General features: G+C 39.0%; 1 protein-coding gene across 2 annotated transcripts in view; it reads left to right on the top strand.

The window, feature by feature from the left end:
• SLC1A1 (solute carrier family 1 member 1) overlaps positions 1–19,275 on the top strand; it is a 46,076-nt gene extending 26,801 nt beyond the window's left edge. For both annotated transcript variants that reach the window (XM_063129284.1, XM_063129285.1), the window contains exons 5-12: positions 188–230; positions 2,785–2,889; positions 3,277–3,461; positions 5,005–5,112; positions 5,745–5,867; positions 6,506–6,700; positions 11,016–11,150; positions 17,771–19,275. In XM_063129284.1, the coding sequence (XP_062985354.1) occupies positions 188–230; positions 2,785–2,889; positions 3,277–3,461; positions 5,005–5,112; positions 5,745–5,867; positions 6,506–6,700; positions 11,016–11,150; positions 17,771–18,017 (1,141 nt within the window). In that variant the 3' untranslated portion in view covers positions 18,018–19,275. The remainder of the gene's footprint in view (positions 1–187; positions 231–2,784; positions 2,890–3,276; positions 3,462–5,004; positions 5,113–5,744; positions 5,868–6,505; positions 6,701–11,015; positions 11,151–17,770) is intronic.
• Positions 19,276–25,263: the final 5,988 nt, after the last annotated feature.

Raw genomic sequence — 25,263 nt, 5'->3', positions numbered from 1 at the left:
TACTGCAGCCTTCGTCAACCTGGTACCTTCCAGATGTTTTGGACTTAACTACATCAGCCCTAGCCACCATGGCTATTGGGAATTGTAGTACAAAATTTCTGGAAAGCACCAGGTTGGGAGGCAGCTCTACTGATTCTTGAAGATACTTTTCATTATTATATTATAATATCTTTAAATCCCTTTGCAGGAATATGTTTCCAGAAAATCTTGTACAGGCCTGTTTTCAACAGGTAAGTGCAATTTCCGTGTTTATTAACACATGTTCTGCAATTATTTCTGTATCTCCATAAAACAATATTATGTCTGAAACAATATCTTGTAGCCTACCGTCTAAGCATCACATAATGCTTAGATGGCAGGCTACTAGATATTGCTTCAGACAAGGGCCCAGTAGAAATAACTTTTTGGGTTTTCTACAAAAATAAAATTGTAAAAAAGCAGCCTCACTATTATGTGCTCTGAAAATCCACTTACCTTTCTGATGACCACTGCTTCAGAGTACAGTTTTCAAGATCACAGCAACATTTAAGCATACATTCAGGGTTACATTAAGATGCAAAACCGAAAGCCTTCACCACTGACTCCCTTTGTCTAGTAGCTCAGCAAAAAATCATGGATGCTGCTTCCTCAGTACTTGGATGGGGCCCATGAGGCATCATCTGTATAGCTCACAAGGTTGGAAGAGGGGAAGGAGGAAGGATTCTTTGCAGCCTCTGTAACCTGAGGGTCAGCACTAGAAGAGTGACGATCTGGTTGTATTGGAGAAGGAAGAAAGAGTTAAGCAGAGAATGAAGGCAAGAGATAGAGAAGTAAATGGACATGTAGATAACAAATATTGTAATGTGGATGATAAGAAGAGATGTCCTACTTTTTTTTTCTTTCCCCAGTGGTTAGTTAACTTCATATCTACTATGTAACAAGGCATGTAAAATTGCAAAATTGTAATTGATATGAATATATTGCCCACTGTGCCATTTTAATTATTTCTTTAGTAACTCGGCTTCAAAATCTCCATTTTGCCAAAAAGAGGTATATGAAGCAAAGTTAGACCCCCAGGGCAAGGAAGCAGCAGGTGTCCTCTATTAATTTAAATCACAGGAGTGGCTTCTGCCCCCTACTGGAACCTCTGGAATATGTACATACCCCACTTTCCACCAGCAATCTAATCAAGCCAATTGAACCCTTGAGAGAGAAAGCACCTTGCTGAAAGTACTGTGCTAGCCACTGATAAACACATTAGCATCCATTAAGCTTAGGGCACCCATAACCCCCTTGCACTCTACACCTTTTTGCTCTAAGAACCCATGGCAGGAACAGAAAAATCCCACTACCACTATCAATACGCTTCCTCTCCTTTGATGTTAGGAAAACCCCTGCCCTCAAAACCAAGGTTTTAAACAGGAATCCTTGGTTTGGGTTAATTAATTCTTTCCCCAAATCCAGGGTTTTAAGTATGAATCTTCATTTTGGAATAGTTAGTTCACCTATCTGCCTCTAAATGAAGTATCTTTGATTTCGTCCTTAAGAACTGGTCCCTTAGCAAGAGAGCTTCATGTACACTATTTTCATACCATTCAGGAGGGTCAAAAAGAATCCAGGTTTAGTTTCATGTTATACATGGCTCAAGGAAGCTTAGAAAGGCTTGGGTTGTTCTCAATCCCCCATCACAGCATTTCCCCCTTTAAGTAGTGCCTTGTTTAAGAGCTGGAATACCTTGCTCATCCAAAAATGGTAAAGCACCACCCACACAGCAATTTAAGTGAAGCCCATGGGATCTGCTTAAAGAGATCTGTGAATGAAGGTACACAACTAGTAACCAAGTCAGGGTGTGGATTTGGATGTAATTTCAGTATTTTATCTGAATAACACTTGTCTTCCTTTGGAGTCATTATAATTCTGAGTTCTCTGGTAGTGATTTTCCTACAAAAACTAAGCCCAAGACTGCTGTCAGATGATAGATTCCCTAGACTAGTCTGATCCATCCACAAAGAAACCACATAAGTGGCACTATGCTGAAGAACATTCACTTTTGTGCTTATGTAGCCTTTTGGCTGCATTCAGACAACACAATAGTCAATGATGGGTTAATAGTCAACTCAACAGTTGATTATTGAAGAGGTACTCCTCACACAACATGATTATAATCAACAATGGTGTGGATTAAGGCCAGCGTCAAGTTGACTATTAGTCAACGGTGTGTTTGATTGACACATCCCCTGCCCTCTCTCCTCCCCCGAGTCCTCCTGCTGGTATCCCATCAGCCATTGCAAGTTCTGGTGGCTGGACGAGAGCGGAAGCCATTGCTTTGATTGCTCTTGCCAGGAGATTTTGTAGTTACTGAAAATTACCAACTGTGTGCAATGAAATAGTCAATGTTGCCTGACACACAACACAATAACCAATAACCAACTCTTCACAGCGTTGGTTATTTGCATTGGTTATTTCAGCCAAATAACAAACCATAGTGTGAAAAACTCTTGCCAGATGACACAATAACCAAACATTGACTGTTTAACCAACCGTTGACTATTTAACCCACTGTTGGTTATTGTGTCATCCAAACCCAGTCTTTATGTAGTTTTCTAATACTTTGTATCTGTTTTATAATAGATTTAAAAAGCGTTTATCAGATGTTGTTAGGATGTCACAACCATTAATGCTATGCATACGTTTACTAACTCCTATTAAAAATGTCTTGCATCCTAATGAGAGCTTTAAAAATACTGTTTTTTTTCAGTTTGTCATTTATTTTTTATGCAATACATATATATTCTTAACTTTCAGTATAAGACCAAACGTGAAGAAATAACAATCACAAATGGCAACAAAAATGGCACAGTTCCTACAGAAGAACCAGTCACAATTATAATGCCAACAGAGACTTCACAGGTATGGTTACTACTGTGTATTGTATGACACTATTGAAATGATGTAGAAAGAATTCATTTAGTAAAATTTAACTGATAAATGTGATAGTTAATACCAGGAAGTGAAACCAATCTACAGTAACACACTGTTAAAGATTGAGATTTGTTGTCAAATCTTTATAAGATAATTTGCATTTCAGTAGTTCCAAATGGAGCCATTAGAAGCACTACATAATTAGTGCTTACCAGACTATTTGCTCAAGAAATCAAGCAGCAAACAAACAAACAAACTCCAAACACGTTTTAGTTGCTATGGTTTCCAAAACAGGAATAAAGTTGCTTATGTTTTATATCAATAAAATATATACTTTCTAATTGATAACTTTCCTTCTCCACTCTTAATCTACAGAATAAAACTAAGGAATACAAAATAGTGGGCATGTATTCTGATGGCATTAATGTGCTCGGCTTGATAGTCTTTTGTCTTGTCTTCGGAATTGTTATCGGGAAAATGGGGCAAAAGGGACAAGTGTTGGTGGACTTTTTCAATGCACTGAACGATGCGACAATGTATATAGTTCAGATCATAATGTGGTAAGTAAGATGAGGTCTTCTCATTAGCCCTTTGAACATTTAGTTATTGACTTCAGCAAAATAGAATAATTTTTACTACACCCAAGAGGTTTACCAAAAAATCTTTGAAAAATCAAGGTGTTTAATGTGCTTTTCCCTATGATTTTTAAGAGTGTGGGGTATATGGATATGAAGGGACTTGTAGGTAAAAATACAGTATCGAGGCTGAAAATAATCACTGTAATGAAACACACTAGAAGATGTTCATAGCAGTAGTTTTCATTTCTATCTGGAATTTTGTAAGTGATGTTTGAGAGATCATTTGTCATACAAGCCTGACTTTGTATAGTTGCAAAATTTCAGGAGTAATGACTACTTCAGTAACAGTTGTGATCCATAATTATGGGTTGGATCTAGACCTAGTCATGCTTAATGTAGATCAGACTTCCCCAACCTGGTGCCCTCTGAATATTTGGGACTACAATTCTAAGAATTACTGACCATTGGATATAATGGCTGGGGCTGGTGGGAGTTTAACTCCAAAGCATCTGAAGGGCACCAGGTTAGGGAAAGCTGGAGTAGATCGATCGAAATCAATGGGACAAGTTAGTCATTATTACCCGAAGTCCAATTTATTCAGTCGGTCTACTGTAAACATGACTAAGTCTGGCTCCAAATCTATAACTTGTGGGTGTGAGAAAATATTTATTTAAAACATGTATCCTGCCTTTTGCCTAAAAAGAGAGAATTACAATTTAATGTATTACAATTAAATAAATATAAACTTACAGAATAATCCACAATCAGTAACTCAATATCAATCAATCAAAATAAATCATACCATGAATTAAATGCATCAGTATTATGAAATTGGAACATTGGCTCTGCTCAACAGCTTGGCAGAACAGATAACTCTTGGCAAGCCTCCAAAAAGCTCCCAAAGTCAAGAGGATGTCCTTGGGGGAAGGGATTTCACAGTCATAGTGCCTTTGACCCACATAGCTGCCAACTGAACCTCTGAAGGAAGAAGACTTCCACCAATTATCTTAATTCATGTGGTGAAATGTGCTCTCTTAGGCCCAAGCAATATAGGATTAAACATTAAATCATTGCTGATCAGAGGCTCTTCTTTCATTGTGCCCACTTATGTAAAGGAATCTCAACTGGACAATTATGAACTTTCTTTCCAAGTTCTGCAGTCTTTATTTACATAGCACTGTGCATAATAGTTCAAACTGTGGGGCTGTTTTAATCATTTTAAAGTCTTTTTATAGAACACTGGTTTTATAAATGGTTCATAAATTTTACTTCTGCAAGGAAATAGTTAAGCAAGTAAATAGTTAAGTAAATAGTTTCTTCTCATTCTTTGCAATATGCGAGACAAATTATGCCAATATGCTATTAAACATTTTTATAGTAAGGTCTACAAAATAACACATTGCAATCTTGTTTCCTTGGAGTAAGCCCCGTTTAAGTTAATGGAACTTACTTTTGAGTAGATATGTATAGTATTTTGCTGCAAATTATCATGGAATACTTTTTTATGATGTTTTGTGTATTCTAGGTATATGCCATTGGGTATTTTATTTTTGATTGCTGGAAAGATAATAGAAGTTGAAGACTGGGAGATTTTTCGCAAATTGGGTCTTTATATGGCTACTGTGCTAAGTGGGTATGTTATTCTTTGAATAACAATAAAATGTGTTGATTTACTTTTGATATTTAATGGATATGCAATAAATCAATTTCTTATAGACTCTCTAATTTCACTGTGCTTCAGAGACATTGAAAATATATTGAATTAGAAATGTGCTTCTTTAATTTCAATCATCAGCTCTCCTGGGCCTCCTTCTATATGAACCTGCCTGTAATTTTGATTATTATAGGAGGCCCTATTACATGTCCCACTACCTAGAGATGCTAGGTTATTGGGTACTTGAGACAGGGCCTTTTCAGTAGCAGCACCCTGGTTGTGAAACTCCTTCCCAAGGGTGGTAAAATGGTTTCTTCCTTCTTGTGCCATAGACTATTCTGTTCCATCAAGCTTTTAATGTAGTATAATGTTTTGTAATCTTAATGTTGCTCTCAGATTTTATTGTATGGTTGTTGTTGTTGTTGTTGTTGTTGTTGTTGTTGTTTTGCTCTCGTGTTTCTTGATTTTATGTGAAGTTTTAATGCTCTTATTGTACATTGCCCTGCGCATCTCATAGGCAGAGGGTGGGATTTATAAATACAAATAAATTTAATACCCTTTCATTAAAACTTTATTGCCAAGTAATATCTAATATTTGTTTCCTTTTTCAGACTTGCTATCCATTCTGTTGTAATTCTGCCATTGATATACTTAATCATAGTCCGGAAAAATCCGTATCAATTTGCCATAGGGATGGCTCAAGCACTTTTGACAGCACTCATGATTTCCTCTAGGTAAGGATAATAAAATTTCTTCTCTTGGTATCCATTTATCTTGGAATTAATAGACATTAATATAGACATGTTAAAATCTTTTCTCTATTTTGCCATGATTTTAGAGATAAATTCCACATCTTGATTTCCATTGGGTGTAGCTCCAGAGTGCTATTAGTTGGTCTCCTGGTTGCTAAGAAAGCATCTCAGGGACCAAAGGATTGCTTGTAAAATCCTTCTGAGACAACACTCCGACCTCGGACGGGGGAGTCAGCCATCTGACCCCCAACCCAGACCCCTTGCAGCCGGCACAAAGAGAACCACACTGGCTGCCTCTCAGATGTCACAGACTTGACCGTGGAGAGGGGGAAAGGCGGCATTCCAGGCGGGCAGGAGGGGAGGAGCCTCTTCCAGCCTCCTTCTCTCCTGTTCTGACGCGCCCTCACTAAATGGGCTAAAGAGTCCATCTAGTGAAAACTGCAACACAGGAGGATGGGGGATGAAGTCTGCCTCCCCCTGTGCATTGGATGAGTTCGGGGGCATCTGATCACCTAGGGTGCAATTGATAGGACTGCACAATAAATTAATAGGCAAACATTGGCATTTTACTATGCTTCTTAAAGTCTTTTCTTTATTTTTCCCCATTGTGTGTGATCCAGTTCAGCCACTTTACCTGTCACCTTTCGCTGTGCAGAAGAAAAAAACCATGTTGACAAGAGAATTACCCGATTTGTTTTACCAGTTGGAGCTACAATCAACATGGATGGTACCGCCCTGTATGAAGCGGTGGCTGCTGTTTTTATTGCACAGCTTAATGACTTAGAGCTAGATATTGGCCAAATAGTGACAATTAGGTAAGAATTGTACTCTAACATACTTTTATTTATTTTTAGCAATTAATCATTAATTTTGTCATCCATAATGTCTAACGTACACAATTGCAGAATCTTATGTCTTGCTTAAAATATTATCACATGTACAAAACAGCAAAATCTACAGCCACAGTGAAATGGTAAATCAGCTATGCAGCTAGATAATGATTGGATTCTCTGACATACACAAGGATCTTGGCATTTGGATCCTGTGGATTTGTATAGCCTTAAAAACCCATTGGCCGTAATATACTCATTCACAATTCCATGATGTTGCTATCTGGTCAGCACAGCTAACTGGTTTCAGTCTTCCTTGGTGTTTGTTTATGTTGTTTATTTTAAATAAATAAATAAATAAATAGGCCACCTCTAGGACAAAAGAGCCCTCTCAAGGCTGCTTACAAAATTCATAAAACATCTGTAAAAATCCAGTTAACAACTTCATAAGTAATAAAAGCCAAACAACAGAACTAAAACTGAACACAAAACATTAAAATCAATTGGCCACTGAAACAATTTCAGCCAATCTACCCTGTAAACCCCTTAGGAAAAGGCAATCAGCATTTTAAATTGCGCTCAGGAACATACTGGCAACCAGTTTAGCTGGTGCAGCAAAGGTTTCCTCTCTACCACTTTGCCTTGCTATTTCTCCTCACTCCCCGCCTCTAGTCTTGCTATTTCTCCCCCCTCCCCGGCCCGACCTATTTACCTTGCTATTTCTGTGCGCCCTTTGTTTAGGTGAGGGTTGATTCCTCTGCTCACTGTCTGGCCTTCATGAAACAAGCCAAATTAAACAGAATGGCTTGTCTCAGTGTTCTGGCTGGCTGCAGACTTAGCAGCACAGAACAAACAACTTCATACCATCTTGTCATCTATATGCACCAAACCCATCCTTGGTCATTCCAGTCTGCATCTCAATGAAAGGAGCTACAGTGCATTTTTATTTGGACAATGCAGCCATACACATGGCACCAGTGTCAGCCTTGCCAGAGAACTCATCCTCAACGTTAGCACCCTGACCTGAACCTGAAACCTCAGTACTGGTGTTCAAGAATAGAATTTGATGACCCTACAGCCTCACCTCTTCATTCAATGGCCTTTCACCCACTTTGAGCTCTGCTAACTCATCTGAGGCCACCTACCCCTGAAGAAACTGCAACTACCCCAATTCTCACTTATCAGTTAAGATCCAGTATGTAGGATTGGTATAGATCAAGGGAAGGTCCTCGCCAAGAGCCACTTACTGTGCTTCTTGATGCTGGTCTCCCACATCCTCACTATACAGGCACTGCTCCCATCAAGCCCAATCCCCTCAATACTGATGGTTCTACCCAGCATTGACAGCATCATCAGGAAGTTTCCAATATCACTCCTACTATTCTTGATCCTCTCCCTCTTAATATTATGAGGATCTGTCACTGCCACAATGGCCCACTCATTCTCTATCTCCTACAGATGATCTACACTCTATGGCAAATAAATATGGTGAAGTCCTTACGTATGGCAATCAAATCCCCCCACCCCATTCAGCCAGACCTAACCCTGCCAATAAGAATACTGATGTTACCCACCCTAGTTATTGTTAGCAAACAATCATGGGCAAACCCCTCCACTATGCCACCTACATCAACAAAACTCAAAAACCTTCTATATAGTCCAGGAGAATGAGTGCTCCCTTCTCTTCAAGCACCTGACTCCAAAATCTATAACTGTCAAAGCCTCTCAGTCTAAGAGCGGACAGAAGCCTTATTGACACCACTTGATTCAGAAGGAAAGAAGTTGCTTCATGGGCCATAGAATATATTCCACAGTCACTCTGGCACTCAGGGTGACAAACTATGATACATGCATGCATGGCAATTTACCAGCAATTTTTGTCGGGCAGCCACATTCTTCGATCACCTCCCCAGCAATGTTAAAAACATGGCAAAGATTTTTCAAGACAAAGCTCTCAGATTGGCAGGCCAACAGTTTATCATGGCTGATTGCAACTCTAAGGCAATAGCAGTTGACATATCACTACGATGCCACATTTGGCTCAGAAGAGCAGGCCTCAACCCAGAAAGCATGTCCAGAGTGGAGGACCTCAGTTTAATGAGGAATGGACTTTTCTGTGCCTTGACAAATGAAACACTAGACCACATCCAAATGATAAAGAATGGGATCACAGTCCTTATCCACTTCTACATATTGCCTTCGACACTACTGGCAGTGTCAAGGATCCACTAAGCGCCCTTCAGAATCAACCTCCAGCAGAGTATCCAGACCATCTAGGACTCTGATTCAACCTAGACAAGCCTTCCACAATAAATATCGCCAATACATTTTGCTGGGGTGCTTTCCGTGACCAATCAAAATGGAGTCTTTGCCTTGCATAAATGAACCCTACCAACCATTCCTCTTTTTTCCAATCATCTCAGACCGTTCCACCAGTGTGGAAATCCATCATCAGACATGAATGGGTGCCTTTGATCATCTGGGTCAGCTTCACCATTGAGTTCAAATAGACCCTTCCTATGGGAATCTTTTGCCCTACCTATCCCAACTCCACACTCATGGGAAAAAATCGCTATGTTGTAGTTCCCTCCATTTTGTCCTGGGCATCAGGTATTTCCAATTCAAATTCTCCCATTCAGACTCACGACCACTGCACCAAGAGTCTTCACAAAATGTGTGAGCGTAATGGTAGCTCACCTTTGCCAATTGGATCTTAGCTACTATATTCCTCGTTTACCAACTCACTTGATTCCCTGCTTAGCTAAAGCTATGGCTTCATCTGCTGCTTTTCCTGCTCCCTTTGCTCTGCAGTGCTGCAGCTTGGGCTCAGCTTTCAAGTTTCATCAAGCGCGCTGTTGCCTGGATTGCCAGAGCTCATGTGGATGTATCCTCTTATCACGTAAAAATTGAAACCTCCCTCCTTCCAGTGAGGGTTTGCTTATTAGTACCCATACCTTGTGAATCACAGAGACCACAAGGAAGGACAGGTTGCTCACTTGAACTGTAGCTCTTTGAGTGGACATCTGTGAACTCACACAACCCAACTTCCTCCCTGATTGATGTCTCTCTCTTGATTTGTTCCTCTGCTGTAGGGGATTGGAAACTGAGTGGGAGCCATGCCTGGAGCATACTTAAAGAGGGTGGGCAGAGCTCCTAGCTAAAAGCTCTGCTTAGATGTAGAAAGTTCCAAATAACTGGTCTGTGCAGGCACAGAATCTGTGAGTTCACAGATGACTACTCAAAGAACTACAGTTACAGTTACTGTCCTTTCTGCTCATCTCTGGTTGTTTGTCCTTCCTGCTTCTCTCTAGTGTTAGGCAGCATAGAGTACTGCCATTAGTTTTTAGATTAAGGTGCTGTATTTATAATAAGCCTTTCCATGCATGTTCCATTACAAGCTTTGTAACTCTGTGTGAATTATACCCCTTGGACATATTTTAATAACATCTGAAATAATAAATATATATATAGTGTGTTTTTCTCCTCATTATGGGTTAGCACATTGTTGTAACCTGCCCTAAGCACTGTTTCTACAGCAGAAGGGCAAAATATAAATCTTCTTAAAATAAATGGATACCATTTTTCCACAGCTTTTTAAATTCACATTTCCTATTGTTGGCAAGAAGCATTCTTGCTTCAATTCATACATTACCAATGACTGTAGTATACTTCCTTTTCTACAGGACATCTTGGATCATGTAACCTTATTATCTGTTTTGTGTATTCTGGAACATCTCCTTTTGTTTCTTTAAGAACCTCTAAAGCAATGTTTCAATTATGTGAAAATTTACCTATTTGGTAGTAGTGTCAATATGTAAAAACCTTGTGTCCTGAATGTGGCATTGGCACATTTTATCTAAAATAGTATTGTATATATTAAAAATGAAAGTGTGTAATACCCTGTAATGCAACACATTTGCACTCAGCAATTTAATCTTAATATATCAAGGAGCAGACTTTTTGATCCACTCCCCCCCCCACCACCACTTAAATCTGACTAGCCCCAGTGTCTTCGAACATGAGTGCAGTGTTCCAACAGATTATTCATAATGTTTGCCTTCCTGATCTGCTCTAAAATGGTTTTACAATGCAAGAAAAGACACTGATACACATATCTCCAACTGGTACATCCCTTAGAAATCTGTGAAGTTCTTGAATTGAGGGACCACAGGATTGGTGGAGTTCCCAGTGAAAGAAAGGTTTGGGAATGTTGAAAAACATCAGAATGTATTTTCATGACAGCACTAGTCTGAACACTGCAGAAATGTATCTAATGCCCTTTTATTGATTTGGGATGTAGTGTAACAGCAACAGCAGCCAGCATTGGAGCTGCAGGAGTCCCACAAGCTGGACTAGTGACCATGGTGATTGTACTCAGTGCGGTTGGGCTGCCTGCTGAAGACGTTACTCTCATCATAGCAGTGGACTGGCTTCTGTAAGTTTGTCATCTAGAATGTTTGTCTTTGGGGTTTATGTCTTCTTAAGCATATAAACATATAAACTTCATTAAGCATATAAACATCAGTAATCAAACACAGTAATAAGTAAACTGCTACACCAATAACTACAGCAGGTGTACTATATATCTATTATTATTATTATTATTATTATTATTTATTTATATAGCACCATCAATGTACATGGTGCTGTACAGATAACACAGTAAATAGCAAGACCCTGCCGCATAGGCTTACAATCTAATAAGTTGTAGTAAACAATAAAGAGGGAAGGAGAATGCAAACAGGCACAGGGAAGTGTAAACAGGCACAGGGTAGGGCAAAACCAACAGTGTAAAGTCAGAACAAACTCAATATTTGAGGGCTATAGGGAAAAGAAAAGTTTTGAGCTGAGTCTTAAAAGCAGTGATTGAGTTTGTAGTTCTCAAGTGTTCTGGAAGAGCGTTCCAGGCGTAAGGGGCAGCAGAAGAAAAGGACGAAGCCGAGTAAGGGAAGTGGAGGTCCTAGGGCAGGCGAGAAGCATGGCATCAGAGGAGCGGAGAGCCCGAGCGGGGCGATAGTGTGAGATGAGATATCTGATTTGTATCAAAGCATGCAAGATACAGTCCACAGACCTGCAAGGAAATACCTTGCACAAAACTTGGCTTAATTTGCATAATTTTACAGGATTGCAGAATTCAGCTTTTATTGTTGCTTAATTTGGCTCCCCACAGAATTTCGATATCACATGTATGGATTTAAGGGACAGTGGGGCTGATGAAGATCATTGGCATGTGTGTTTTGTCACACCCTCGCTTCTGCACAATTCCGTGTCCCCACTGATTTCCATAGTACAAATGTGTGACAGTCCAGTTGGAGGGCACAATTGAGAAACAGACCTAAAATATAGTCCCTTTCTGATGCTTTGTTCACAAATGTCTGGAATAGGAATGGTTGGTTGTTCCCCTGCTTCAGCAGTATCCCCAACAGCAATCTCTTTGCTTCTCCTCAGAGTGAAAGTGCCTAGGTAATGCTTAGGCCAGATCTACACCTTGCATCTAATTGTTACGAATTTATTTATTTATGTATTTATTTATTGCATTTTTATACCACCCAATAGCTGAAGCTCTCTGGGTGATTTACAAAAATTAAAAGCATTCAAAATATAAAACAAACAGTATAAAAGCATAATATAAAATGCAATATAAAAACACAACCAGGATAAAACCGAGCAGCAATGCAGAAATTAATGCAGATTTAAAGTACAAAGTTAAAACAGCAAAGTTAAAATTAAGTTGATAGACTGTTAAAATACTGAGAAAATAAAAAGTTCTTCACCTGGCATTTAAAAGATGATAATGTAGGTGCCAGGTGAACCTCTCTAAGGAGCTCATTCCACAGCCATGGTGCCACAGCAGAGAAGTCTCTCCTCCTCACCTGCCTCACTTCCTTTGGCAGGGGCTCATGGAGAAGGACCCCTGAGGATGATCTTAGGCTCCAGGCAGGTACATATGGGAGCAGGCGTTCCTTCAGATAGCCTTGCTCCAAGCTGTTTGAATGTTAATACCAGCACTTTGAATTGGGCCGGGACCTGGCCTGGCTGCCAATGAAACTGGAAAAGGATTGGCGTGATGTGGTCTCGTTGGCCAGTCCCTGTTAGCAGAATAAAGAGCAGGACTAAAAATGTGGGATAAAAAGCAGGAAATAACACTATGAAAGCGGTATGTGGAATGTGGATTGTGCCCCAACAGTTATCAGTGCACTTCAATCCCTCTGTAAAGCAGTAGTGTAGATCTACCTTTAGTGAAGTCTTAGATGCCAGAGGGAAGGCTGAGGAGGATTAGGCGTCTTCATTGCCTTGCATAGTTCTTTCATTACATTACAGAATTTTATAAGGTCACAGAATTCAGCTGTTCTTGCTGCTGAATTTTGGGAGCTAGGCAAAGAAGTCAGTGTTGCAGCTTTGGATTTATGGGGCTATGTGCTGAAGAAGGTAGAAGCTTTCTGACAATGGCTCTATTCCTTCCTAGTCTCTACAATAGGGACTCTACAATTGTCTTGCAGACAATAATTCATTCCAAGGTCATATTCCCCACTGCTATACTTTGATTTCAGTCTGCTTCCATATAATCATACAATTACAAAAGTGTTTTCCTCTAATAGACAACTTCTCTTTTAAAAAAAATCACAGGAGCTAGGATTTATCTGGAGTTATTAGGATCCATTCCCCATAACCTGTGCCAACATATAATCAAGATTACCAATAAATAGGGTCTTGTCATGTTTTTGGAAGCAACATTGTGGCTGTGAGATAATAATGTTAGATGCACAGTTCCTCCATAGAGAAGCCTTATCTAAGCCCATAAATGTCAACATTCTTTTCATTCCATGTAAATTGGATATCTTTTCATTTAAGGATACAATGCAAAGTGCACTTACTAAAGGTCCATTAAGTTCAGTAGGATTTACCTCCAAGTAACTGGAAGTAAGCACTGTACCTTCCGCCCATCAAAAAGAGGAAACAAATAGCCTCCCCTCTTAAAACAAAAACAAAAAAAAACCTCGAGTGATAAGACATTCCAGAACAGCTGGTTGTATTTGCCCAAACCTAAGTATTGCACAGGTATTTTCACATTTTGTGTGCCATGAGAAACTGAGCACTTGCACATGGCTGGAACTATCTGTGGATTAGTCCAACATGAAACCATACAAGAACCTACAAGTGTTTGGTATCCACCCAGTAACACTGCAATAAATTGGAAATCAGATACTAGATGCATACAATTACTGTACTAAAATCAATACAGCATCTCCCTAGAGCTATTATCTTGCCAGTCAATATGCGATTGTGAGTTTTACGCTCTGTTACTGAATACATATGTCTACCTAGCACATGGAAATGAGTTACTGAGTCAACTGGGGCTATCTTGTTTCATTGCATAATGAGTATATTTCTGAAAGACTGGCTTTTGCTGGGGCACGTTTACGTATTTCACAACCATGTTAACATTTCCTTAACATTCAGTAACACTATTAACACATCCAAGCCTAAGTATTTAGTTTCACAGTTCCAAGACAACCAATTGCATTCCTTTTCTTCGCATAGATACGATAGTAAATTAATTCAGTGTCATGACAATTGCTGTTAGTTGGCTACTTCTGAAATGTTGATGTATACTTCTAATCTCATCTGTTGAATTTATTTTTAAAATGCAGAGTTCTTTATACAGGAAACAAACGGCACTGTTATTATATACAGCAGCGACTATGTGCCAGAGCATTTATCACTTCAGCAGATTGGTCACACCATGGTGCCATGCCATGTTCATTATCAGATTTTCACTTATTGGCTCAAATACATAATCTTTCACCCTACAAAAAGTATCTAATTAGCAATCATTTAGAATGTTATATGTCCCTGTTAGCCTAAGGGAACTTCCCTGTTAATTGCTTAACATGGAGCTTCATCACACAGAGAAAATCACGTTTACTTACTGTCGCTTCTCTGCCCGCACATTTGTCCCTCATTACTTCCTCTTTCGAAAGAGGAAGTAAACAACATGCACATGGCCCATTCAGTGGGCCGTTTTGTTTTTTGATTTTTGTGAACCCCCAGAGAGCTTCAGCTATTGGGCAGTATAAAAATGTAATAAATAAATAAATAAAATTTGCGCTGCTTCTCCTGCACACAGCAGGAGATAGCAAGTTCTGTCTCAAAAATAATTTGGATTTACTGGGGTCTTTTTTTGTTGCGTGAAGAAGGCTAGAAGAGGGGCAGGAGGCACGTGGGAGGCAGACAACAATGTGAAAATCCCGCAAAGATCTGTGAGTGCCCAGTAACAGGCGAGCAATAAAACGTTTGTCTGATGACGACCATAGTTTTGACAAATAAAACACCTTTTTAAAAAGATCCCTATCAGTCTGCTGAAGATGTGTCTTCAGGACAGGAAACTGACACCAAGCTACTTATTTTCATATTTCTTGATTTAATTTCTGTATCTGGTTGCAAATGCCAAAAATTCTTATATACTAAATTAGTATTACTTATACAAACGTACATGCACCCACACTAGTACCAAGACTTTAAAGCTGTGATGATTAATCTTTCTTTGAGGTATTCCATAGGCCAAGACCAAACTATGAGACAATGCCATGTGTAGGTTAGGGTGCTTCCAGATGCAGAGCTCCTCACCGCTAATGTAGAGCAGAAATTTTTCCAGTGCTTTATTTTTCTGTAGAAAATCTTCCATTTCCTAAGTTCATTAGTAAAAAAATGATTGGATGCCAAATGCAAATACAATATTAGGGAAGTTTGGTAGTTTCAAATTGGTAATTAGTATTTTTCAGGTGATTATCCCTAACAAGTATGTGAGAGAATGCATGTATATGATTGAAATACATATATTTTTTCAGTGTGAAATGCAACTAATAGGTAGTGACAGCAAAACTGGAGGTGTGCCAATAACCTCAGTGGAAGAGAGTTGAACTCTGTTGAAATAGATTAATGCACAGTTCTTTGGGCTGCTAAAATTAATTAGTGTGTAAACAGTTTTCAGCAACTTCGGTGATTTCCCCCCTTAAATTTAAACAATGTAAGGAAAGTACATGCTGCTGTCTTTAAACTTGCATAAGTATTCCAATATAAATGTTCACATAAGGGCACAATCCTATCCAGATAGTCAGCAGCCTCTGAACTCAGGCTGCAGAGTATCCAATGCAGGGCACAAGAGGAGTGGCAGCCTCTGCACTCCTGCCGCCCTGTATTTCTGCTAGATGGGTGATTTTGCCCATCTAGCAGCAGCGCCTTGGAGGGGGAGGGAAGGAGACTGGGGCACCCATAGGAAATGGTGTAAGGCAGCCACCATGTCTCCTCCTTCCTGGAAATGCTCCTCTTTCCCTATCTCTGTGGAGAGGTAGCCAGTGTGGTTCTCTCCATGCCAGCTATGAGGGGTGGGGAGTGCAGTTTCCCACAGCCGGAAACCAAACTATCCCATGTGTCCCCCAACATGTTCTGGTGGACAAAGGAGTGCTTTAATTCCCCCTCTCAAATATTACAGGCTAATAGTCATAGTATACTGAAGGGAAATTAACATGGGATACTTTTTCTAGGTTTTATTCTGTTAAAATAATCGTGCTAAATTTGATCACTCTCTAGAGCAGTCATATTGACTAGGGTGTGATGGTGGTTGTAGTCCCCAAATATCTGGAGGGTTCCAGGTTGGGGAAGGCTATTCTAGCAAATCAGAATGTTTTCCACATCAGTACTCCCAGCACTGCTAGTCAAAGTACATTGTGCAGCCATTCCAACCTTTCCTCCTTAATGGATATTTTTTTATGAAAAGAAAAGGGGGAAAAACAAGTAGTGGTGGATAAAAAAAAACCCTGTAAAGTTATTTGAATGAGGCATGGTGACTGCATAATAAAGGTCTCATCTGGAAGCGCCCTACTCTCAACTAGAGTGCCAGTGCACCCCCAGCCCCAATTGTTTTTGTTATTTTTTTCTGTTGTTCACTTAGCTAGGAACACACAGCTGTGCATCTTAGAGAGGGCAAAACATAGTGACCTGATTCTATCATAGCCAGGCCCACAGGCCCTCCAGCTCTTGTGTAAGTGTGCCACAATCTCGCACTACATTTGCCACATGTGTCACCAGCGCTGAAGTTTGGCATGCCACTGATTAAAAAGTTTTCAAAAATATAATAGGAGAGAAATTTGTTTGATTCACATTTCGTTGCAAATGCATCTAATTTTGCATTTTTGAACCATGGTGCGAACCATAACTCAGTTATTTGAAATTTGCATTTCTTTGAATTTTGCAATGGAGTTCTCCAATCAAAAAATGCATGTAGAAATGCGGTATTAGGAGGAAATGCATACAAAAGTTGGTATATTGATGAAAATAATGTTCTGAATTGCATTATATCAGGAAAATTGCTTGCAAGAACGTGTGCAAGGAGAAATCCACACAAAAATGTGTATGAATTTTTATGAGAACTTTTAAAATCTTACTTTTTTCACTTATGGTTGAAAAAAAAATCAAAGTTCAGGATGTACCAAATTTAAGATTGGTAAGATGAGAAACTGAAATTGACAGATTGATCCATCCCTAGGTTTAGTCTAGTTGATGGACAGCATGTGCCATTGTGCCCTTGAGCTGAATTCAACCAGCAATACTGCAAAACAGTTGGGGAGGGGAGGAAGGGAGAATGCTGAAGGGAAGGAAGGGAACAGATTTTTAGCTACTATTTTTAGCCACACCCCTAGGTAAGCCAGCAAGCTGCATGGCAGGGCATAGGATAGATAGACAGAGGGCTCCATAGGATAGATAGACATAGGGCATCAGCGCATTAGGATTGTGCTCTTAAAAAAACTGAAATCACATAGAACTTAAAGAACATGTTGGCATTTTGAAATGTATTTTTTTAAATAATTCAAAACATAGTGCTTGATATTTTCATATTTTTAAAGCTAAGCTTTTGAATGTGACCTTCCCCAAATTTTGTTTCAGTTCTGGTATTGTGACCTTAATTACAAAGTTAGTCCTGTAAACAGACACACTTTTACAGATATTGGACCCAATCACACTTGTCCTGACTGACCCAAAATATGTATTCTATAGGGATCGATTCAGAACAATGGTGAACGTTCTTGGTGATGCCTTTGGAACTGGAGTTGTAGAGAAGCTCTCCAAAAATGAACTCGAGCAGATGGATGTCAACTCTGAAGTCAACATAGTGAATCCTTTTGCCTTGGAAACAACCATGCTAGACAGTGAGGAAACAGAGACCAAGAAATCCTATGTGAATGGAGCGTTTGCCATAGATAAATCTGACACCATATCATTCACCCAGACATCACAGTTCTGAAGCTGATTGACTGACAGGGGAGCCACACTGGATTAAAGGACATGGGAGGCCCTATCTTGAACCATATTCTGGGCACCTCACACTTCTGACCCCATATACTGTCCTTTGTCTATATATTCATACAGGCACACAAAAGGGACAGACACATGTCCTCTGTTTCACTCACTCACACACACACACACACACATTCTCAGCTGCCACAACAGGAAGAGGAGAGTCATTCTGCTCCTCCTGTGCAGGCTACTAGTATTTTACATTTCCCCACAACTGAGACAACAGGCACTCTTCCTCCCCATTCCTTTGATGTGGGAACAGCCAACGTATTCATAGGTTTTTACAGGAGCCAAAGTGCAGAAAGATAGGCATATTCCAAGTATAGATATGTTTTCACATCAGGTGACCCAACATATCTGAGACCCTACACTGTAGCAGGCTACGAATACCCAGCCATACTTGCATAGGAGTTCTGAAGGATATTATCACACATGAAATCCTGTAGCAAGCTAAGAGGATAATAGTGTTCCTTTGACACAGAGACTGTGTTTGCAGCATTTGATCATTGTGGGCAGAGTTATGAAAAAGAGATTGTAAAAATATGTATTTTAAAAAAATGTTGCGGCATATTCCTGAGGATTGTATATGTCTGCTTGCAGTGAGCATGCTCATAAGTTGGGACAATGAATGGAGGATGTTTTCTGAGGCATTATGCAGTGTTTTCCATTCAGCCATTTTCTGCATGGAATTATTTTTTAAAAAAAAACTACAACACCTTCACCTTATTAGAATTAAATTTTAGGACGTTTCTCTACAAATTGATTCTGTGCCAAAATATTAATCCCTGTAGCTAATTAACTATTAAATACAAAAAGGAGATGACAATAGTCCTGCAATAAGTGTTAACTTTTTAAAATTGTGTGTATTTTTTAAAGTAAATTACTATGAAAATTTGAAGTTGCCAGGTAACTACTTTCATTATTATATTTTCTTTTCCATCTTATACCAAGGAAGACTTCAGATGCTAAGCTAATCACAAAAGCTTTGCTGCAAATTGAAATTCTGATTATTTAGTTTTCTGAATTTATTAGTCTTCTTTTGGAAGTGGCCAAAACATTTTCAGAGCTGCTAGTACTTATTGGATCTAAAGAAAAACAGATAAAGTAGAGGGAAAATACAACATTCAATGAACAGATATCTGCTCGTGCAATGGGGCCTTCCCCCCCCCCTTTTCTCCTCCCCACTCTCAAAACCTTCTCCTGAGCCCCCTTATTCTCTGGAGCAGTTTTGAGGGTATATGGTGGGCTGCAGGAGGAGGGGTAATTGCTCCCCTTCCCCTTCTGCAGATGGAAATAGTTCCATTGACAGGAGGGGGATAATTGGATGCAATCCAACTTACTTGCCAGTATATGCCCTTTGAAATATAAATAATCAATAGTATTCTACAAATGTTCATAGTATAATTATTTTCATACTAGCCATGTGATTTCATCAAAATATTCCATAATGTTAAACATTTTATCTAATACTTATAGCAGGTATTTCCTTGGTGCAATTTTATTTTCCCATGACAAAAATCACTGCAAAGAACAAACTTATTTTGCCTTGTACAACATTTGTTAGCCATCTGACTTGTAAGGCAAACTAAAATCCAGAGGACCTTTTTTTGTTTGTTTGTTTGTAAATAAGCTTTGTTATACTGGAAAAAATGCACTTAATTACTATCAATAAACATAAACAATTCTGTAGTATTAGACAAACTCAGTCTTACACTTTTGTATTCAATAACTAAGCCAGGATATGTGCCAAAGAAAAATGAAAAGAAAACAAATATAGCATAATTTTTAATAAATTGCACCTTAATTGAGTGAGGGACATAATACTGTATGTATTGAAATATTATAAGCTATAAATACAGTATACATATAAAGTGCAAGTGTTGATATGTTTATACAAAATAAAGGAGTGTACAGTGTAAATCAGTCCTTTATCTTGTGCACAATTATTTTTTTAAAAGCATTTGTACAGCTTTGCTATTTGCTAGATATGAAAAATGTCCGTAATCAATGGTAGCCTTTTCTTTGCAGATTTCTTTGTAACCAGTTCCTTCATCACTGTCCCTGTTCGCTTTCTTTTATCTCAATAAATACTTCTGGCCATACCACCTTCAACCTATCCCTGCTCCATAACTGTGTGTAGATTTGTAACAGGGAACAGATATATCATGTGAGCTTCTGCTCCTCTTTTTTAGCTGTAAAACTAGGATAGAACAAAAAAAAATTGAATGGTTGCAAAGCCTCATACTAGAGTAGTCTTATTAAGTGTTATGGGGGTGTTGCAGAGTAAGTATTTTGTGGCTGTGACCAGTATTTTCCTTGTAACCAGTAAACATGATTTACTGTTGAATATAATGAACTCATCTATATTACGGCAAATGCTTATATCAAAAGAAACAGTGATAGACCAATCCTGAGGATCATGACCAAGACCTGAAGAGAACTGCTCTGAAAAGGGAAGGCTTAGGGCTGCTATCCATAATGTGCTTTGGCTGTAGCAAACCCAATCAATCAACTTATAGCTATCAGTGCTTGATATACAAGAAGCGTTAGTCACATAATATGCGTATTACAATCTAATTGGGTTGATTGTTTCAATTGTACTTATGTCGATGTGATCTGCTTTGGGGGTCCTTTGGGGATCAAAAGGCAGGATAGAAATTCAATAAATAATACTGCTGTATGTGTTGTTCTTCTAGATTTCTCATGGTTATGCCCATGTGGAATAAATCGTGTACAGCATCATGAACTATGATCAACGTGTACTTTCATTCTTCCTACTAATTGAGGTACCCCAAAAGCACATGTAATGGGTCACACATAAACATTGGCTTAGTTCAAAAGAAGCATGTAGCAATATCCATGTGCACGATAGAGCTGTTTACATTATTTTCCACAACAGCAGCTCCCCTGTGGCGTATTGGAAGTGTCTTACCTTGCGGAGCAGAATAGCTCCTACTAAAGAGTATAAGCTGTGATGCAAATGCATAAGCTAATGCACTGAGGAGAAAGGGCTTGCTGGAGCAGGATCATTAACTCCTTCAAGTCAATAGAAGAACTCTTATCTTTCAGGTCACTGACTAATGCATAAGGCATTGGCCAGGAATCAAATATGTGGAATCTGAAGAAAAATGCATGTAGGCCTAGGTGTGGAACTACCATTAATCTCCATTGGTTTTACTGGACTTTACTACATGAAATCTCTAAATATTCCAAGTTTCTATCAAATCGCAATATGATGTTCATAGTTCTTGCACAAAAATGCATTGAGCACTACAAGGAATCTTTCCATTGCAGAAATATCAGTGTCCCTACGGTTTAGCCTTTAGTTGTCCCTTTTATAACTAAAATGTATCAATATTATATTCAAAATATTAAAAACCTTACTTCCTTTATGTACATATGACCTGATTTATTTCTAATATAAGAAAATTTTAATTTAAACAGCGCTAGTCTGTTTAAATTAGGACCTATTCGAAAACCAAACTGAAATAAATGGGTCTCATAATATTATATTGATTTATCATTAGGTTGATAATTTGTTTGGTAAATTTACAAATTTGACAAATTGCTGTTTCGCTGAAGTTTGCATAGATGTCACCTAATGAATTGTGCCCAGTGATCATGACTTTATGATGTGTCTGCATGAGGTTCATAGGTTATACGGTGGCCTGGTTTGGGCATAACCCTCCTCATTCCTCCTCTGACATTGCTGCAAGGAAGTTAGAAGGATCCACTTCCATTTTCAATTAATCATAGTTTGTCATTTTGTCTGAACTAGGAGCTGCAGCTGGCTTTAATAATGGTTTATTCCAGGTGTACAGAACTTGTGGCCCTCCAGATCAGAAGTGAGCAACATGTAGATCAGGATCTACTGGTAGGTCGCTGGGTGATTTGCAGCATATTTCAAAGGGTTTCTAACTTATTTAGAAACCCCCAGCTTGGGGTACCCAACAATAAATTATTCTGGAAATAGGACTATTAGCTCATTTCAGCTCTGGTACTGAAACAAAATTTCTAGGCTCAGAATATGCTCCGAAGCACCCTTTAATTTTAAGTTAAGTCTTGAATTCTATATATTTTTAAGTTATGTCTTGAATTCTATGTCTTTTGCACCTAGCTCTGGTTGAGGGTTCTTGGTGTCCTATTAAAAAAACAAAATAGATCCAACAAGCTTGAATTCTGCACATCCATATTTCAGATGTTGTTGGCCTCCAACTCCCATCACCCCCAACCAGCATATCTATTGGTTGCAGGTGATGGATGTTGTAGACTAACAATTGTTCAAACTACAGTTAAAACTAATCATTTCTTTTTTACAAACTGTAGTTCACTCAAAACAGAAATGGAAGCTTCTACTTTGCTTGCAGCCATGCCAGAAGAGGAGGGGGAAAGGAAAGCACACAAGCCTGAGGCTTGTTTATGTAGCTCTAAACTATGATTTCGAGTCATGTCTGAACACAACCTATTATGAGTTTCTGTCTAAAGATATTTTATGCTCATGGATTAACATTTAAATGATTGTGTTAGTGGCTAGAAATGGAAATATTACATAGGGATTGATCATCCACTTAACATTTTCAGAGAAAAATCTAAGCAAGGACTAGATCGAAATCTAGGATCTATTTAGAAAGTGTTACGATCTCATGTATCATTTCACACAATTCCTTTAAAACTTTAGCCTATAGTCACAAAATGTTTTATTCAAAATTGCCCTTAGTACAAAATAATGGGGAAAGGCAACAAAGGAAAAATTACAGATAATAGATTCCTGTTAACCTTAATTTTCAGAAAAATACCTTCTCACACTTTTGGTCTCGTAAAACCATGAATTGTCTGTGTTTACCAAATTATTATAAATTGCACTTTTAAAAATAATGTTGAAGTATTAATATGTTATGTTCAGCAGTTTATCTCTCTACATAGAATCATGCCACTTGTTTAGTCAATTCCACCACATCCAGATGCTTCATAAACATGTCAGTAAAAGAATTAAGACAACTGAGGTGACATTTCAGAGCCAACCAGAATTTCTAGAAGCTATCTTGCAAGGTGGAAGAGATGGAGAACAGGGAGCACCAGTGCTGAACTCTGCACCATGATGCTGCTTAGACTGTGTTTTGGAGCAAATTAAGGCCTTATTCCAAGAAAGGCTACCAGGAAAGAAGAAATTGGGATAATGAGGAGAGAGAGGACAAGAAGGAGGAAGTTGAAAAAGACTAAAACGAGAAGAAAGACAATATTGAGTGGTGAAAAGCAAAGGGAAGAAATTCTTTGTTACCCAAGTTGACTGAGTGCTTGATAGATCATTTTCATCAGTACAGGATTGAATGAAAGTTTCTGGATTCTCTGGTTTGGATGGATTCAGAGTTTGTTTTGGCCAACAGCAGTACGCCCAGAGTGGCATTCCACTCAGGACACTAGAAGAAAGGTAGGGAGGCATTTTTTGTCATGTTCTCCTCCCCTGCAGCCCCCAGCACTCCCCTAACACTCTGGAATACATTTTCAGCTGGTTTAAGAGGCGCCAGGGAGGTGGTCTAGAAAAAAAAGTCCTCTCCCCATTGTTAGTGGAATTCCTCCACTGGATTCAAAGCTTTCTGCAGACCGAAGGACCCCTTCCATTCACAGGCGGCAAAGTCTGGATCCAAGGCATTGTATATCTTCTTTAGTTTTACTTTAATATAAGCAACCATCATTTGTACATCTCCAAAGATATAAAGGTAAATAAGTTGGGTTATATTAATATTGTTACGTTGCTTACCAGCAAATATCACAGAAACTCTGCTCATGGAAGATACCACCTCCTGATTTTCAGGGATCTCCCCTTTCCACATCAGTCCCCTGAACGATAGTTTACCCCATTCAGCAGGGTCCCTGGCCCTCTACCTAGCATTTTCAGGGGAGCTGGAGAGAGGGGGGGGGAATCTGCCTCCACCAACCCTGTTGAACATGCCAAAACCTAGATGGATTGTAAAGAATATGCAAGGTTTCAAAGACTCACTTGGATGTCTTAATTGCACTTTCCCCCACAACAGATCAATGGTCCATCTAATCCAGCATCTTGCTTCCCATAATGACCAGTCATAAGCCTCCAGGAAGTCCACAAACAGGTCTTGGGGGCAATAGTTCTCTTTCAGCTTTTGCTCCCTAACAACCGGTATTCAAGAGCCTACTGCCTTGGACCTGGAGGTTCCATACAACCATCATGATAACTAACAGCTTTTGATAGGCCCATACACCATGAATTTGTCTAATCCTCTCTTTAAACCCATCTAAGCTAGTGAACAAAGAGAGGATAAACTACCCTCCTTACAAGGCCACATCTTTTGACAGTGAATTCCATACATTAATTTTGCATTGTTGAAGAAGCACTTCCTTGTCTGCCCTGAATCTACTTCCAATCAATTTCATTGGGTGACTCTAAGTTCTAGTATTATTTTATGAGTCTTACCATGGTTCTGGATGAATTGCTGAAAGGAATGACCTTCATTTACATGAACAAATCCTTTGACATATAATAAATGCATTTTTCCCGGGAAAGTGGAGGGTTCACATGTAACAGCAGGAATCATAAAAGTGTGTGTGTGAGTGACAGCTTCAATTTAATCCTTGGCATTGCTGTTTGCAATCAATAAAACCTGGAACCATAATGTCACATCCCACAATATTCAGACACAAACTCAAGAGTGAAGATAGTAGCTTGATTACAATTTCCACTCCACACAGCACATACTTTCACAATATCTCCAATTATTAACACAAGTTCCCTTGACAACTGTATCTTCCAGGTTAAAAAGAAATGGCCCCCTATGTTTGAAAAAGAGGATTTTTTTAAAAAAAAACATTTTTTTCCTGCAAAGCATTCATGCCTTTACAGCTGTTTTGGTACTTTTGCAAGTGGATAAGAAAAAATAGAGAAATATTTTGATTCATTTACAGTGCACGCCTATACATGTCTACTCTGAAGTAAGTCCCAGTAAGTACTATGACACATACTCCCAGGTAAGTGTAACTTCAAAAGGCTCCTGTTCCATCACACAAGTAACAAGGAAATACTGAGCTTGTTATGCCAGTCTAAGGCTACAATCCTATACCCATTTACCTGGGATCAAACTCAATGGGACTTGCTTCTGAGGAGACATGCACAGGATTGCACTGTAAGTATATGGATCTGACTGGGTCAATATTCCTTGTTA

The sequence above is a fragment of the Elgaria multicarinata genome, chromosome 6, assembly GCF_023053635.1.
Source record: "Elgaria multicarinata webbii isolate HBS135686 ecotype San Diego chromosome 6, rElgMul1.1.pri, whole genome shotgun sequence".
Classification (NCBI taxonomy): domain Eukaryota; kingdom Metazoa; phylum Chordata; class Lepidosauria; order Squamata; family Anguidae; genus Elgaria; species Elgaria multicarinata.
This window is presented reverse-complemented; position numbering and strand designations above follow the sequence as displayed.